Below are 18628 nucleotides of genomic sequence, written 5' to 3'. Positions count from 1 at the left end.
TTTTGACATGAACTTGTATGACATTCCCATCAGCAGTGTAGTACATCAATAGTGACTTACCCCCCACTTTGTTCCTTGAGCGGAGATCTGGTCGGATTTCGGTGAGGAAGAACATAGTTTCGGTTAGTTGCTGGAGTCACTTGAAGAGTTTGGCTTCTCAAAATAATATGCTTTCAAAAGATAGACAGGTTAGAGCGCGTAGTGATACGAACGGACAGGAAATAACGCCGAGCGACTGAGAGGTCTGTCTTGGATGGATGGACTTAAATAAGTGTACAAAAGAAATACAAATAAATTGAAATGACTTAAATAAAATTGTAAATGATAAAATGAAAAAATTAAAATGAATGAATAAAAAAAAATGTAAAAAAGTAATACAAAATAAAAATGACTTAAGTTTTAAAATAATAAACAAATTAAAATGACTTAAATAAAAGCGGAAATAATAATCAAATAAAAATGACTTACGTGTAAAATAAATTAATAAATAAAATGACTTAAGTAACAGTAATAATGAAATAAATGAATGAATAAACAAAAACTTCAATAACAATGTAAAACAAAAATAGTAAAATTATTAAAAAATAAAATTCCCTTGAAAGTGTAAAAAATAAAAAAATTAACTAATATGACTTAGTGTAAAAAAAAAGTGTAAAAAAAATAAATAAGAAATACAAATTATTTTAATAAAAATGAAAAATGACTGAAATAAGCGTAAAAGGTAATACAAATAAATTAAGATGACTTAAAAGTGTAAATAATAAAATAACAATGACTTAAATAAAAGTGTAAAAATTAGTTAAAAAAAATGACAAATAGATGTGTGAAATATATACTGTATATATATATATATATATATATATATATATATATATTTCACTTAAATAGAAGTGGGTTGCAACTTAATGACCACTGGAAAATGTGGGTCCCAGGTTGAGACCATTTGAGAACCCCTGATCTAGAGGAGGAAGGAGGAATTCATTCTCGTATCACGTTTGAAGAAATTTTCAATGAGCTGTGCATCCGCAATGGTGGCATGATCCAGCATGTCTGCAGCAACCCCTCATGGGCCACTTCATTAGGTACATCTAATAACGCCCACTGCGGGAGCTGCCTTTACTAGGATACTAATACCACTCAGAAGACACTGAGATGTGTCCCTATTCTTTTTCTGACTGCTTCAAATTGTATGAACAAAAATTCCTGATTGAAGAAACAACTTTATTTACAACACAGCACAGTTTTACAGTAAGCAACAGGAGTAGCGTACATTTTATACAACTACATCCATGTGCATCCATGTGTCCATGACGGGCAATAATGAGCCTCATTGAATATAAAAATACACTTTTTTCCTGCCATAAACATCACATCATTTAAGCACAGGCTTGCACACGGTGTGCGTGAAAACATGCATGCAATCAACATACTCCACACACACATGCAAACAATGAAACACTGTTTATCTGCAGCCAATTATATTTCATCTGCACTTCACCAATGCACAAATATACACGGAAATAACCACGGAACAGCAGCAAAACAAACGTCTTTCATGAAAATAAATAATTAAAAACAACTATCGCAAGAGTTCACACTGTCTACAATGACAAACACGTCACCAGCGAGCACCAATGAAGAACAGCCACATGCCACACATCCTACTGATAGGGGCGTCATTAGACACTACACCCGCTGCATTAGTTTGGACTTCATTAACGTCGTGTCATTCAGGGATACGGTTGCTAGGAGACCTGGACCGTTCCACAAAGGCCCCTCTTCCATCGCCATTGTCGCATTTTTTTCGTTGGTTAGGATGTCCAATGGTTATTCTAAACCAGGAGTGTCCAAATATTATTTTATTTTCACTTTTCTTTCTGCATTTATTTTAATTAAACATGCAAAAATCACACCAGTGTGGATGAAATTATACTAAGCAAGGGGTGTCCAAAGTGTGGCCTGGGGATGATTTGCGCCACGCGTCAGTGTTTTATTGGTCCGCAGCACATTTGTAAATAGAATTTAACAAGAAAACTAAAAAAGCAACAACAAAAATTTGAAAAACCTGCAGTAATTTTATAACAATAAAATCAAAATATTGACAGAAAAATGTTATGAGAAAAAGTTGTAATTTTACAAGAATAGCATACAAGAAAATAATCTATTATGCTGCTATATCATAATTATAGTAGTGTAAAAGGTTAATTATTAAAGTAAGACATTTTTTTAAGTTGTAATATGAAAAACAAACAAAACGAATAAAGTTTGAGAAGAAAATTTGGTTGCGGAAAAAGTTATGTTACCACAATAAAGTCAAGATTATGGCAATAATGTAATAATTATGACAAGAAAATTCACAAGAGGAAATTTGAAATAGTTGGAAATTAAAAATAAAAACAGCAACGATAAAAAAAAATTTAATTTTATGAGAATAAGTTAAAATATTAAAGACAAAAATTTCGCAATTTTATGGGAATAAACTAGTAATATTATGAATGCTAGTAATATGAGAAACAATAATGTCATTTTAGTAACATCAAGTTGAACTATTAAGGAAAAAATGTTTTTTTTTAAGTCATAAGTAGTCATAGTTTTTGGGTAAATTAGGCTGGGGAAAAAGTTATATTATGGGAATAAATTCGAAATATTCTGTGAATAAAGTCATAATATTACAAGAAGACAATTTATGAAGATTATTTAAGAAAAAAGGTGAAATATTTGGAAAATTTAAAAAAACAACCACAAACATGGGGAAAAAACAGGTTACATCCTTTCATTTTTCACTATGGTGCCCTCACTGGAAAAGGTTTGGACACCCCCGTGCTAAACTGTTAAATGTATGTGAAGAATTAGAATTGTTAGAATTGTTGTTGGTATCTGGTTCAAACATTCAATATTTCACCCTTTTCTCTTTTTAATGTGACCATAAACCTCCTCCATAATATTTAATGTTTAATTTTATTCATAAAATATTCCTCTGAGGTCAATAATAAAAAAAAACAACTGCTGGCCCTAAATAGCACCCGGCCCTCAATTTGGACACCCCTGTCTAACCAGATTAACTCCAATTAACTGTGGGGTTTAAATCTGAGTTCACTTGAGAACACATTTGCAGGCTGTCAAGCACAGGCCAAAGCAACACTGCTATAACCAATAGTGCACGGCGTTTTAACCCATCAAAAGGCAGAAGAAAGTTGTTTAGGGGAAAAGGCACACAATGATGACAAATCAAGGAAACTGGTAAAGACACACTTAAATATAAACATACCAAGCAAGTAAACAAACAAAACACTTTTTTTTCTTGACACAAACAAAAATTGTGGCATGAAAATTCTACAATTTGGAGTTTTGGAAAGTCTTCCAGGTAAGCGTTTTCCCCTCAAAAAAGTCTTCAAATAAAGTGTTTGTGTGGAAAAATCACAAATCATACCTGCTAACCCTCCATTTTCCCCAGGAAACTCCTGTATTTTGCCCTTCTTTCTCATCGCCCTCCCTCTTCAATAGTTTCCAGTAAATCTTTCATCAAAAAAAATAACTACAATCCTCTCCAGGACTGCAGGTGACAGTGGTAACGGTATCCATTCTTGAGCAACAGCAATCTGCGAGTGCAATGGTGCGTTGCATTGGCAGGTTGCATTGGCAGTGGGCAGTCGGGTCTTTCCACCTTGGCCGTTACGTTTTTGTTGCTTCGGTGGGTGAGGGGGAGGATGACTTTCTCCCTTATTTTCCGGAAAATGTCCCTTATTTTCAAATGTAAATGTTGACAGGTATGGGTAAAAGGTGTACAGTGGAAGCCGCTTATCGTGACGCCCCTCGGACAGGCTGACATAAGCGGTTGTGGACATAACCGAAACCAAACCTGGCCATTGCTTGCCCATTTACTTGTGACTTTGGCCAAAGACATGAGGATTATGTGCGATAATTAAGGATTTGTCAATTTAAGGCAGTTGCTCATCCTGCATCTTCCTATTCCTATTATGTTATTTTATTATGTTATTTTTAATTTCCTTTGAGACAATAAAGCTTCCGTACATGCGCAAATCTTTCTCTGGCTAAAAACCTTAAAAAAAAAAAAAAAAATGAAATGAAATTTATGTAGAATCTTTGCCGATACTGCCATGCTTTTATTTTGAAGCTTATTTTGCACTAAACAGGAAGTCACTGCAGGTTTTAATGCTGCGTGACAGTAGTTGTCATTTCACGCTGCTAAGTGATAATGATGAAATTGACAATACTGCAAGTCATGTTGACATAAACAGACCCGTTTATCATACAAATGTCCATTTCTTAGTTGTTGACCATGTGTGTCAATGTCGACTTATGCAAGGCATTTTTTTAGTAATAATAAGAACACGGTGGTCCAGGACTTGATGAGTTGCCAGACAGGTTGTTGACATAAACGGGACTGACTTCATATGTTCCACTGTACGTACTACAGTAGTATATACTGTAGTTACAATACTCTAATACACATTTACATGAACTTCTAATGTTACATTCCACGATGTCAGAAGACATAATGGAATCCTTTCATCCCAGATAACCAACCTGAACTGATCTGATGGCCTTTGGTGAATGTGTCCAGTCGTTTTTGTCCTGGTCTGTGGAAAGTTCTCATGTATGAGTCTGCTGACTTAACTTGTTGGCATAAAACGAGTGACCCAAGATAGCATCTGTACAACCTTTGCTGTATCTGCTCTTCAGTCTTTGGAAAATGTCAGTCACTCTCAAAGAACTCTACGAAGAACCTTCTCCTGGACTCAAGCCTCAAGCTTGAAGTCCACTTTCCCATAAGAACAGGAGCCGGTGTACCTGTCCTTGTGCTCTGACAGCAGGTCGTCGGCGACTGTGAGCTCCTCCAGGTCGGTGGTGAAGTGCTCAGTGCTCTCTGCCATGGACGTGTCCTTGGCGGTGCTGTAGCTCAGCGCCACGCTGTAGGCGGCGGCCGGTTTGTCGGCATGCTGGCGTCCACAGCGGCAGATCTTGAGGAAGGCAGCGCGAAACTTCTGCGACATGGCATTGTAGATGACCGGGTTGACGGCACTGTTGAGGTAGACGCACACCCGGCAGAAGAGCAGGAACCAGCTGTCCAGATACGGTCGGTCCAGGAAGGAGTTGACCACCACCAGCGTACGGTACGGCATCCACAGGCTGGCGAACAGAACCACCACCACCGCCAACATCTTGGTCACCTGACACCATGAGGGACAAATTCACAGAAGTTCAAGTCAAGACCGTGTGAAGGTGGATGTTGGATCCGACATATCTGCAAGTTATTATTTCTGTCACAGCAAGAACCCTATTCATTTTGAATAGAAGCAGGGATGTCCAAACTTTTCCATCCATAGTCACATTGAAAATTGATATTCTTCAACTTTTGACCATCAAACAGGCACAATAACACTCATATGTCCATGTGTGTTAATACACTGCAAAAACGATGGCTGTAGTTTTTATGGTAAAAACAGTTTTTCTATTTACGTAGCACTGCAAAAACGACTGTCGTTTTTACCATGAAAGCAAAAGTTGTACAGCTTTTGTGTTTACATGAATACGCTGCAAAAATGACAGTAGTTTTTACTGTAAAAATAACAGTGGTACTGCTTTTCCTTTTACATTAACACACTACAAAAACAACTGTAGTTTTTACCGTGAAAGCAACAGTTATAGTGCTTTTTCAGTTACATTAACACACAGCAAAAACGACTGTAGTTTTTACTAGGGATGAGCGAATACACCACTATCTGTATCCGTATCTGTTCACCATCTAAATGATCTGTATCCCTAGCTGTACTCGGAGTGGGTGGGGCATAAACCGGATGTGGGTGTGGTTTAACCGGAAATGGGGGTGCTTAAATCAGTACATTTTTTAAAGTCTGAAATTGACATAATTGATCATAAGTTGCTATATTTATTGTTTATTATTCATCTATATGTGTACTGTGTAGGTGTGTGTCATCTGTAAGACTTTATCATGAAATTATCTTTTAATGATCTGTGTGAAGTAGGTGATTCGTGCAAACATCCAGCGATGGCAAACAGGGAAATAATCTGTCAGCCTTGTTCACTGTAGTTTTCTCAAAAGTACCGCGTTCAGTACTACAAGTAAAGTTTTCCAACTGACTTTATCTCACCAGCCAAATTAGAAGCAAGCAGATGAAAAAACACTGGCAGTGACCGACGCAACACAAGCCATTTACAGTTCTGTCCTGTCAAATGCACCGCGTACGTAGCAAAACAAGTTTACAAATAACTTTAGATATGAGCTGAGCTGAGCAAAATTAAAAAAAAAACCCGTCCGGAGTCTGTTTTGGGAGGGGCAGTCGCTGTGTGTGACTGGCGAATCACAGAGTGTGAAGAGTGAATACATAAGTAGTTACCCAGTGAGGATTTTCCTTCATCACGATTACAGCTGTGCTCGTTTCATGCTCATACTTGGCAAAAATGCATTGTCAGTAACAGATACTGGTCTAAAACGAGTATCCGGCTCATCCCAAGTTTTTACCTTAAAAACAAGCAGTGGAATCACTTTTCCGTTTACATTAACACACAACAAAAACAACAAATTTTTACCATAAAAAAACAGTGGTTTGTGCGTTTCCATTTACATGAACACACTCCAAAAACGACTGTAGTTTTTACAGTGGAAAACTGGCAGCTCAGTCAGCAGCCTTTTCCATTTACAGTATTTGTGTTGTTAGCTTTTTTTATAAGATCTGTTCACATTTAATTTTTTTAAATTACATTTTTGGATTAAGGGCCAATACAAAAAAAACAAGCTGCACACCACAAATGGCCCCCGGGGCCAGACTTTGGACACCACTGACTTAGCTCTAAGGTTACAGTTAGATAACGATTGTACTTAACCTCAAATTATATATTTCAAAATCTGGTCAAAATATTGTCTATTACGTACATCTGCATTATTAGGTTTTTGCACTGGGTGTTATTGGATTGTCCATTGTGCATGCAGGGGCGCACCTGTCTCCTGGAGGCTGCAGTGGAGCTGGAGTTCCTGCAGCCGCTGCTCTTCTTGCCGCCATCGTTGTTGTTGTGGCGGTCTTTGGTGTCGGAGGGCAGCGGGTTGAGGAAGAGGATGCGCCCGATGAGCCCGTACAGCACGGCGGACAGTAGCAGCGGCACCGCGAAGAAGACGCCGAAGTCGAAGAAGTAGACGGGCAGATAGAACTTCCTGGAGACGCGGTAGCCGCACGTCGTGACGGTGGCGTTGTCGTAGACCAGCACCTGCAGGTCGGCCAGGTAGAACCACATGACGCAATAGACGGAAGTGAGGGTCCAGACCAGGAGGATGATCTTCTTGGCGCGGGACAGCGTGCATAGGAACTGGGCTTTGATGGGGTGGCAGATGGCGATGTACCTCTCGATGGTGAAGGCGGTGATGGAGCACGACGAGGCGTTGATGCCGAGGTACTGCAGGTAGGTGATGCACAGGCACCCCGAGTGGCCGAACACCCACGACCCGAACACGCCGTCCGCGGCCGTGGGCAAGCCTGCCGCCGCCAGCACCATCAAGTCGGCCACGGCCAGGCTGACCAGGTAGCAGTTGGTGGGCGTCCTCATGTGCTTGGTGGTCAGCACCACCAGCACCACCATCACGTTGCCCACCATGCCCGCCGAGCAGATAAGCAGCAGCACCACCGTGCTGACCACCTTGTACGCCACGCTGTAGTCCGTCCACACGCCCAGGGTATGGTTGAGCTCCTCCGGAGCGCTCGTGTTCTCCATCCTTTTTAACCCAAATGAACGCGAACGAGAGCGCGTCAAGCAGATTTTACGCGCGAGTCCGACGAGAGATCAGTGGGCTCCCCGAGGCAGAAAACGTGCATCTTGCCCACCCTCTGGTGTGCGCGCTCGTGGACGCGCACGGAGAGGAGGAACCTGCGCGGTTCTGCCTGTAGAACTGCGCGTAAAAGTCCACCTCGTCACCAGAAGTCATTCATGCCATTGAAGGCGTCATTAACGTAATTTATGGCACTTCCTGTTACTCATATTTGGTGTGTGTGTCATTTCGGGGTCTGAAGCCTCTTATTAACCTTATTTTGCACCTCAAGTTGACTTTTTAAGTCACTCAAATCCTTTGGGTTGGAGTTTTCCATGGAAGCCCATTTTCGTCACTGAAAGACAAAAATCCCAATGGTAAGTCATAATTATGGTTTAATTGATTTCGAACATGCATACAGTTGACATTGAATGCTTCATGTTACAATTCACAATTCCACGTGTCCAAAAAGGAGTAGGAAGAAGCAGATCTTAATTAATCCTACCCCCTCTCCATATCAGATCAATTGCTAATACATATGTTCACTTGCTGTATTCAAAATACACTGTTTACTTATTCTTCCATACAATCAAAGCAGATAATATAATAACAATAATAATAATTATTATTAGTAGTAGTACTACTATCAACATTGCTTAGCTTCATGTAGTTTTTTCCGTTGGTGCTCCAAACTACTTTGTATCTTTCTCTGATACTGATGTTGGCGTTGCATTTTGTCAGATGTTCATTCATGTAGACGTCTGTGCCTCTCAGCTTCTTTCTCTGTTTTAGCAGTGCAGTTTTGAATTCCCTCTTGGTGAACTTAACGATGATGACAGGTGTGGTGTGGTTTGTGCCATATAGTAGGATACAAGTGTCGATGGCGTTGATGTCTACATCCGCCTCCTTTGATTGTAGGAAGTTGGCAATTTGCTTTGTTGAAGGAACATCCATTTCATCTGGTTCTCCTCTGTTTTGGGCTGTCCTATCTTTGACCTGGGTGTAACTCGGAGCTCTGTGAGGATCACTTGTTCATTCGTGCATTCTGATCCATCTCATCAATGATGTATTTTTCATTTGCTCAGTGATATTTTCCTTTGCTTCTTTCTCTTCCTCAAGAGTGGTGCGCAGGGCCGCATTGTTCTTCAGTCATGCCTTGATATCATCCTGTAGAACCTTGATATCATTGCATAATCTTCTATTTTCTTCCATAGGGTGTTTAACCTCCTTAAGAGCAGCGCACAAGGCAGCATTTTCACCTTGCAACTCCTTGATTTCTTAGTGCCTTAGTATCCTTGCGCAGTGCTCAATTTTCCTCCTTAAGGTTTGTGACCTAATTACGGTCCCAATGAGCATACCGTAGAGGATGCCGTTCTGCGTTTGTACCTATTTAATCTGTAATTGCAGATACTTAAAATACTGCTTTGTTTGTGATTACAGACACCTAAACTCTTGCTCTGTTTGTGCTGCAGTTTGCTCTTGTATCTCATTCATCTCATTCTTCAAGGAGGGTAATAATATCACATTTTTGCTCTCGAGAATATTTTTTAATTCTGAAGCTGTTTTTTTTTCATTTGAGGGGTCGTCTTCCTCCTCTTCATCCGACAGCCAGAATGACCCTATTTGTAAATTTTAATCCGTATTTCCAGGACGCTATCATTTTGCCTTGTGTTTGGCATTGTTGCTAGGAAACCGCTTTGAACTTCAGCAGTTTGCCAGTTAGCTTGACCTTGCTAGCAGCTATCAGCACTTGTAAATAGTTTATTTCAAGGAATCTGTCCCTCTCGCCTATCCAGAGTCAGCAAGCAGTTCCGATCTTGTGTATGTGAGGTGTAGTCAGGAAAGCACAAAAATTTCTAGTATCGTCAGCAGAGCTCTTGCCATGTACGTCCTTTCCAGTCAACAACAAGGGAAAAAAAATGCGGACTGAAATTGAAAACATAGTTGAGGGCATGTTGTGACATTAGTGTGAATTGGGAGATAAGAGTCAAAATTATGAGATAGGAAAGTCATAATTATAAGATAAAAACTCGAAATTATGAGATAGAAAGTAGTAATTATTTTTATCTTGTTCAAATTCTGAGATAAGAAAGTCATAATTATAAAATAAAAAGTCAAAATTACAAGATAAAACGTCATATTCAAACATGAAGTACTTTTCACTGGACATCTTTGTTGTACCTTCTCCCATCCTAATATTAGGAACACCTGCACAAGAGAAGTAGCACTTTTGACTGACAGATATAAGTGTAATAATAAGTGTATTTTGGTGGTTGTAGTTTGACTGTTTCTCATGTTTTGGGTCCATTTTTAGAAGGTTCCCATGCTAGAAACCCACAGCAAACTACCACAACAGCAATAAACATGATCATTTCTGACAGGAGCCATCAAAAATGAGCGTTGTTATTTTTGCCATTTAGATTTTTGTGTAATTTATGTTTATTTTATTGTATATTATGTTTTGATTTATGTATTTACTAGCTTTACCAGACCAAAGTGCACACTGCACGAGAGCATTCGAATTTATGTACGAGACAAAGAGGCGCAGACCAGTTGTTGTTTTTAACGTCATGTCTCTTCTGTGGCCGGCGTCCACGTGTGGAGGCGGGCGATGCTCCTCCACACCAACTGTGCACGCTCATCAGGACGCACGTTTTATTCACAGCTTCATAAATGCATCATCAAGAAGACCCCCGGGCCCAATTCTCCCCATCAGGGGCTTAAAAGGTTAGTAGGTATTCCCATGTTTCTTCTTGGTAGTGGTAAATCTCATTACCTATCTTAATCTTATTGCTGTGACTCTGCATGTGTCAATCATCTTCTCAGGTCAACCGTTTGACCCCCAGCACTGTGTGGGATCAGTAGGAAGAGTTTTGCCGCCACCTAGCGGACAAGGCTGTCCAGCACTCTGCATTTAGAGTAGTTTAGTACAAATCCTGGAAAAATTATGGAATCACCAGCCTTGGAGGATGTTCATTCAGTTGTTTAATTTTGTAGAAAAAAAGCAGATCACAGACTTGACAAAAAGCTAAAGCCATTTCGAATGGCAACTTGCTGGCTTTAAGAAACACTGAAAGACATTTTTTTTTTAATGGTAGTCATTAACAGTTACTTTTTTAGACCAAGCAGAGGGAAACAATTATGGAATCAATCAATTCTGAGAAAAAATTCTGGCAACATGAAAAACAAACAAACAAAAGAACGTTGAAGAACACACCGCCTTGCACCACCCCTGGCTTTTATAAGAGCTCGCAGTCTCAGAGGCATGGACTTAAATGAGTGACAAACAGTACTCTTCATCAATCTGGCTCCATCTTTCTCCGATTGCTGTTGCCAGATCAGCTTTGCAGGTTGGAGCCTTCTCATGTACCGTTTTCTTCAACTTCCACCACAGATTTTCAATTGGATTGAGATCCGGACTATTACCAGGCCATGACCTTGACCTTATGTGTCTTTTTTTTGCTCTATGGCAAGATGCATTATCATCATAAAAGATGATTTCATCATCCCCAAACATCCTTTCAATTGATGGGCTAAGAAAAGTCCAAAATGTCAAGGTAAACTTGGGAATTGATTGAAGATGTAATGACGGCTATCCTCCACAGTGTGTTTAATGACATTTTAACAACAAAACCTTTGCATGAGTTCTTCAGGCAGTTGTCTTCATAAATCTCATTGCAACGGCACCAAACAAAAGTTCCAGCATCATCACCTTGCCCAATGCAGATTCACGATTCATCACTGAATATGACTTTCATCCAGTCATCCACAGTCCAACATTGTTTTACCTTCGCCCATTGTAACCTTGTTTAGGTGTTAGTAATGGCTTTCGTTTAGCTTTTCTGGATGTAAATCCCATTTCCTTTAGGTGCTTTTTTACCGTTCGGTCACAGACGCTGACTCCAGTTTCCTCTCATTTGTTTTGCTACGCATTTTCTGTTTTCAAGACATTTTGCTTTAAGTTTTCTGTCGTGATGCTTTGATGTCTTCCTTGGTCTACTAACATGCTTGCCTTTGACATCCTTCCCATGTTGTTTGTACTTGACCCAGATTTTAGACACAGCTGACTGTGAACATCTTTTGCAACATTGTGTGATGATTTACCTTCTTTAAGAAGTTAGATAGTCCTCTCCTTGTGTCAAGTGGCATCGCTCGTGTTGGAGCCATGATTCATGTCAGTCCACTTGGTGCAACAGCTCTCCAAGGTGTGATTACTCCTTTTTAACTGCAGACTAACCAGCATATCGTATCTGATGCAGGTGTCTTGGGAATGAAAATTTACAGGGTGATTCCATAATTTTTTCCTCAGAATTGAGTGATTCCATTTTATTCCTTCTGCTTGGCCTAAATAAGTAACTGTTACTGACTACCTTTTTTTTCTTAATTTCTTTTAGTGTTTTCTTCAAGCCAGAAAGTTGCCATTTGAGATGACTTTAGTTTTGAATGAACATCCTCTGAAACTGGTGATTCCATAATTGTGTGTAGCAGGAATTCAGTATACTGTAGACTAAAGATGTATTCTTCTTTTGAAACACCCATTGCCAAAGATGACGATATGTTGATACAGTATATGACTATATAGTGCTATACACTATATACTATATATATTACCTTTATGTGCGGACATAAATGGCTGCTTGGATGTGTTTGTTTGTTGGCAGGTTGTTTTGAAAGCCTGCTGAGATAAATCACACACAGAAAATCAAGGTCAAGCCCGGTGGGCCAACCCTGACCTCCTTCAGCGTGACGGTGAGTCCATTAGTTTCCTCTGACAGGACGCTGTACACTTTACTGCACACTGCAGCTAATATAAGCTCACACATGTAGTGCCTTACACTCTTCTGTGCAGATACCTCAACCAAGGAATGCTCCACTGGAGAACCAAACCCCAATGTGGGCAGAAAATGAGTCCAACATGTCCGCTCAGTGACTCCACTCTGTCCTCTACCACTGCAGGCATCCTTCTCAGCAATTCCTCTTTAGAGATGTGTGAGCCATGAATGAGTTGTTTAAAACTCGCAAGTTTTTAGTTGGAACTCATGTCTACTCATCTCTGTTAACTCGTTCACATACTCACCGCTGCTACCGCTACCTAAATTATAAAAAAGAACCAGGTAACATGCAATAACCCCTACTCAAAGTGTGCAACTGTTACTCTAACTGCATTTGTATAAATGTATTAACAACAAGGAAAAAACAACTCATGTCTCTTTTTTTCTCCTTCCTACCCAAGCTGACTCACGGGTGTTTGAAGAAGGCTCAAGTTTCACTGACTTACAGGTGCTCTACAAAGACTGGAGTTTTATTGACTCACACGTATTCGAGGAAGTATCAAGTTCCACCATCTCGTGGGTACAAGTATCACCAACTCACGAGTACTCGTCAAAACTCAAGTTTTGACGAGTACTCATCAAAGACTTGAGTTACACAGGCTCAGGGGAACTTGATGAAGACTCCAGTTTTACCGACTCACAGGCGGTTGACGATGACTCGGGGTTCAGCAGCTCACAGGAGCTCAATGAAGACTCTGGTTTCACCGACTCATGGGCACTCAATGGCGACTTGAGTTTCACCGACTCACAGGCTCTCGACATAGACTGGAGTATAACTGAGTCACAGGTGCTTGACGAAGACTCGAGTTTCACTGAGTCTCAGGCGCTCGACGCAGACTCAAGTTTCACCAAGTCACGGCCACTCAACGAAGACTCAAAATTCACTGACTCACGGGCACTCGATGAGGATTTCAGTTTCACTGACTCACGGATGCTCAACGTAGACTGGGGTTTAACCGAGTCAAGGCACTACACGCAGACTTGAGTTTCACAGAGTCACAGGTGCTCGACACACACTCGAGTTTCACCGAGTCACAGGCACTCGATCTCACACTCGAGTTTCACCAAGTCACAGGTGCTCGACGAAGACTCGAGATTCACCAACTCGTGGGCACTTGAGGAAGATTTGAGTTTAACCTACTCAGAGGCACTTGACAAAGACTTGAGTTTAACCAACTCACGAGCTCTCGACGCAGACTCCAATTTCACCGAGTCACGGGCGCTCGACATACACTCGAGGTTCACCGATTCACAGGCACTCAATGACGACTTGAGTTTCATGGGTTGCTCATGTCCATCTCTGTCTCCCCCTTGCCCGGCGCTCATGAAGCAGGCCTGCTGGTTGAGAGCGTCACCAGAGGACATGACAAATCACTTCGCATCAACAAGAAACGAGACATGCTCTCCCAGGTCTCATCTTGTGAGTACAGTTGAGCGCATCTTTGGCCAGCGGAGTTGTTTTTCTCAATAGCGCAGATTGTTTGTGCACACGGCAGAGATGAGTCAAGTTCCTCTGCATTTGGAATATGTTAATGTTCAATATTTAAGTCCATTCATTTATTTCTTGGTGACTGAAGAGACTACAGCTTCAAATTAGTCAACATCTTTGAGCATGTGGTGTGTGTGTGTGTTGTGCCATGTTGGACTGATGCCCCCTTTGGCTTGTGTGTGCGCGCATGCGTGTGTATGAAGTGTGTGTGACTCTTGGCAGTCATGCTTATGTATGAGAGGCGGCCTCCTGCAAGAGCTGCATTCCCAAATCCTGCTTTTACAAAGACAATAATGTTACATTTTTAGGTATTAATTCAAGAAAATGACTGATAGATTGATTAGTTTGATGGATTATTGTGCTCATGTTGAGCTGCATTACACCACACTGATTCTGCCAGACTGTTTCTAATATTTTGGTTGCGCCTACGTGAAGCATCTTTACATAATTAAGCTCGTCTTTTGAGAAAACCCACAAGCATTTTATGATAAATTTGGTCGTTGTGTGAATATTTACATATCCCCAGTGCCGGCAGCACTCTACCACCACGCTACCACCTCCTTGCTTGACTGTAGGCAACACACAATTATGTTGCTACTGATGTTTGCTGCCGGATATTTACACAGTAATGGCTGTGCGTTGACTCATTTTCACTGTATAGTCAATCTATGCTGCTATATGAGCTTTACACTGACTACTCTAAAGCAGTGGTTCTCAACCTAAAAGTGGGTCGCTGATTGGTATATATTCATTGCACAGTTATAAGAGAAATATCTCCATTTTGTGGTCTTATTTGATGTATTTTTGATATTTAATTTAAATGTATGCATTATTTGTAGGCATTCTTCTTCTCATTCCCTTCACAAAACACCTAATAAGTTCCTCCAAAATTCAATTTGCACATGGAATCAAACTCCCATGTACCCTGCAGTACCCTTGCAAGGGTGTAGTGCTGGTCCAGTGTTCCGCAACCAGGACAAAAATCACATTGCACCTCCTGTAGACGAGGTTCGACTAACAGTTGTACTCTTCTCTCCAGCACCGTGGAATAGACTTTCCCAGGGACGCTGAAGAGTGTGATCCCCCTATAGTTGGAACACACCCTCCAGCCACACTTCTTGAAAAGGGGGACCACCACCCTGGTTTGGCAATCCAGAGGTACTGTTTCCAACTTTCACGCAATGTTGAAAAACTGTGTCAACCAAGACCAGAGCCACGAGGAATTCAGGACAAAACTCGAACACCCCGCAGATACCTCAGCCACGGTCATGGACCTGTCCGCGTTTGTGTCCACAGACTCTGCATCCTCTATGGAAGGTATGTCAATGGGATTGAGAAGGGGCTCAAAGTATTCCTTCCTCTGCCCGACTATATCCTCAGTCGAGGTCAGTAAGCCTCCATCCACACTGTAAACAGCGTGGACCGTGCACTGCTTCCCCCTTCTGAGGCATCGAATGGTTTGCTAGAACCTCTTCAAGGCCGACCGAAAATCGTGCCCGATAGCCTCACCGAACTCCTCCCACACCCGAGTTTTTGCATCAACAACCACCGAAGCCGCATGCCACTTATGTTTATGTTCACAGTAAAGTAATCTAATCAAAATCCGCTGTACTTTCACAGAAAATAAGTGTAAAAATCAAACACATAATTGTACAGCAGGTGGCTGTATGACGTTAAAGTGAGAGGGAACAAAGAAAAGAAGAAGAAGCTCTTCCGGAATGCCACACAATGAGGCCTTCCAAAATGGGTCAGATGTGGGAGTTCATCATCGACGTATGGGTGCTCATGAGCTCCTAGGGCGTTCATCAGCTCATGAGAACTGATGAAAAAAGTCACAAAATTGGAAAAAGTCATACATCGGATTATACACTGGAATTGACAGTAACTGTACAATCACAGCTGTGAAATTACAGTAAATTACTAAAGAGATATTTCACAGAAAATTACTGTCATGTTACTCTAAAAGTCTTGCAATTATTAGCCAGTCATTTACTGTGGATTTACATTAAAAAATATTTTACTGTTGAGAAGATACTTGATAAGAGGCTATTACTTAGCAGTGCATCTTTCTAACTGTTTTTCTGTAGCTAGATGTCTTAGCTATGAATCAACCACGAAAAACAGATACTTGTACATATTTCATAGTTTAACGCCACCACATATACTGTAAAATAATGTAAATGGAAATAATCTGTTCCAAGGTCAACCTGTGGCCATTCATTAAATTAATGTTTTGAGAAACACTTACAACATATAAGTGTCGATAGAAAATACAATCAATCAAAACTATACTGCTGTACAAGCTGTACACTGACTACTCTAAAGTGTATCCCAGGTTTACTCTCTATAGTGCTGTCCCTGGATGAGCCATACTTGCTATACTTGTGTTGCTCCTGGCTTGTGGGACATGAGTTAGCATTCATATCAAAGCCTGCTTCAACACATGAATGAAAGCTTAAAAATAGCAAAGCATTTTCCTCTCCTGTTTATCCGGAAGGTGTTGCTGCTGCAGCAAAGAAGGAAGTTGTGTGTGTGTGTGTGTGTGTGTGTGTGCGTGTGTGTGTTAAAATATTTTCACACCTCCAGCAGGATGCCAAATGAAGTAGAAGCGTGTTAAAAAAAAAATCCCCTGCCAGCGTGTTTAGTGTGCTGTTGTTGAGCACTTACATGCTAAAAGCTTCACCCTGCAGCGTGTCCACTATATAAAGATGCTGAAGGTTGGACTCGCAGCACAAGCACAGATACAGACGGAGAGCGCTCAAGTGTTTTATAATCGTGACCTTTGGTAAAGTCTAACCTACATCTGCTGTAGTGCTCCTCTGCACATGCACATGCACATGCACACACACACACACACACACACACACACACACACACACAGAGTCATGAGGATTTCCATAAGGAGCTCAGCAAGTGGAAGTATAAAATCCCCCTTTTTTACGCCACATTGCGACATTTATATAAAGCTTTTTATCTTATTTTACACCTTACAGCTCCAGCTGGACACTTTCAGAAATCTAAGAGGGCAATTATTTTTATTTCCTTAAAATTTTTACTTCACCAATCGGATAATATAGTCAGGAATAAAATCATAAAGTTCAATTTTGTTTGTTCATGCTGTAGCCAAAGATCCTCTATATGACAGGATTGCTTTGTATGTCCACTGACTCCTGAGGGTATAGGAAATAATTTCCTGGAAAAATGCAAGTCAAAGATCCTCCATATATGACAAGATTGCCCTGCTGTTTGTAATGACCTGCTGCAAAAATGCTAGTCAAAGATCCTCTAATTGACAGGAGGACTCTTCTGTTTTTAAGGACCTGCTACAAAAATGCTAGTCAAAGATCCGATACTGTGGGGGTGTCAAACTCAATTGCGCAGGGGGCCAAAACTCAAAGCCTACTTTAGGTTGTGGGCCGAACTGGACATTACCCCCCACCCCATACCCCAATTTTGTATCTTTCTTATTTACCCTGAAATTTTCAACACTTGTATATTTCTGCACATTGGAAGTATTAAAAACCTTAAAACCTTAAAAGAGATGTATAACCCGGAAGAGTTTGCAGCTGTGGAATGGGCAGATTACGCATTTCCCATGCAGCATGTTTGCTGTAGCTCAGATGATCACTTTTCACTCTCGTATGCCTCTTTAAGGTGTTATTTTGTACAGACAGGGTGTAATAGTTAAAGTGCTGCTCTTTTTCGACGCATACAGTAAAATTTTGATTTTAGGTCTGAATCCGGCACCCTTATTAATAATGGTTGTGAATTGTGTGCTATGTAAAATATTGTTACCACTCTTGAAATTAAGATGCCGGAGGAGTAGTTTATACTGGAGGAATTGCTTAATTATGTTGTTCACTGTAAGCACTTTGATAAGGTCCGTGTGGCGGGCAACTCAATGCTATTTTGCATACAGTTCCGTGGGCTGTATGAAATTGTAGCACTGGCCGGATTTGGCCCCCAGGCCTGAGTTTGACTTGTGTGCTATACCGCATATGAGAGGAGGACTCTACTACTGGAAAGACGCGAGTCAAAGATCCTTTATATGACAAGAGCACTGTGCTGTTTGAAAGACCCACTGCAGGAGGATTCTGTTGTTTTTTAGGAACTGCTGCAAAAAAAGCTTGTCAGGAGTATGCTGGTGTTTAAAAAAAATGCTTGTCAAAGAGTCTTTCAATGCTGTTTTTAGGAATCTACTGAAAAATTGCTCGTCAAAGATCCTCTATGACAGGAAGACTGATATTTTTAAGTACCTGCTATAAAAAGGTTATTGAAAAAAGGTCTTGGTAAAACACTAGTTTTGTTGTGCTTTTGGGAAAATAAACACAACCTCACGTGGCACTTAAGTAAAAATGATGTGTTTGCGGATGATTTTTAAAGCTAGAAAACGGCATTATGTGCATTTTATTTCTAGTTGGAGTATAAGAAACATCCATGTACTATATATACGTTGAGTGTGTTCTTGGAGTCCGTGGGAGGGGTCTGCTGCCAAAAGCTTCCCACTAATTGACAAGGCGGCAAAGG

General features: G+C 40.6%; 1 protein-coding gene and 1 long non-coding RNA gene across 2 annotated transcripts; one reads left to right on the top strand and one right to left on the bottom strand.

The window, feature by feature from the left end:
• Positions 1 to 1215: 1215 nt before the first annotated feature.
• On the bottom strand, positions 1216 to 7872 carry trhrb (thyrotropin-releasing hormone receptor b). Its single transcript, XM_054764703.1, has 2 exons — positions 6982 to 7872; positions 1216 to 5192 (listed from the first exon to the last, which is right to left on the bottom strand). Exons 1-2 carry the CDS (start codon positions 7744 to 7746, stop codon positions 4761 to 4763), a joined length of 1197 nt encoding a protein of 398 aa, XP_054620678.1. The 5' UTR covers positions 7747 to 7872; the 3' UTR covers positions 1216 to 4760.
• A 2592-nt stretch (positions 7873 to 10464) lies between these two features.
• Positions 10465 to 12889, top strand: LOC129173643 (uncharacterized). Its single transcript, XR_008567260.1, has 3 exons — positions 10465 to 10507; positions 12442 to 12529; positions 12630 to 12889. It is a non-coding gene; the product is annotated as an uncharacterized LOC129173643 (long non-coding RNA).
• Positions 12890 to 18628: the final 5739 nt, after the last annotated feature.

The sequence above is a fragment of the Dunckerocampus dactyliophorus genome, chromosome 20 (genome assembly GCF_027744805.1).
Source record: "Dunckerocampus dactyliophorus isolate RoL2022-P2 chromosome 20, RoL_Ddac_1.1, whole genome shotgun sequence".
Taxonomy (NCBI): domain Eukaryota; kingdom Metazoa; phylum Chordata; class Actinopteri; order Syngnathiformes; family Syngnathidae; genus Dunckerocampus; species Dunckerocampus dactyliophorus.
Note: the sequence above shows the minus strand (reverse complement) of the source record. Positions and strands in the feature narration are given on the sequence as shown.

Bases quoted from the DNA above. Each gene is read 5' to 3' on its own strand.
- trhrb (XM_054764703.1), bottom strand. From the start codon at position 7,746: ATGGAGAACACGAGCGCTCCGGAGGAGCTCAACCATACCCTGGGCGTG. The intron at 5,193-6,981 runs GTGCGCCCCTGC...TCATGGTGTCAG, and splicing joins CTGCAGCCTCCAGGAGACAG to GTGACCAAGATGTTGGCGGT.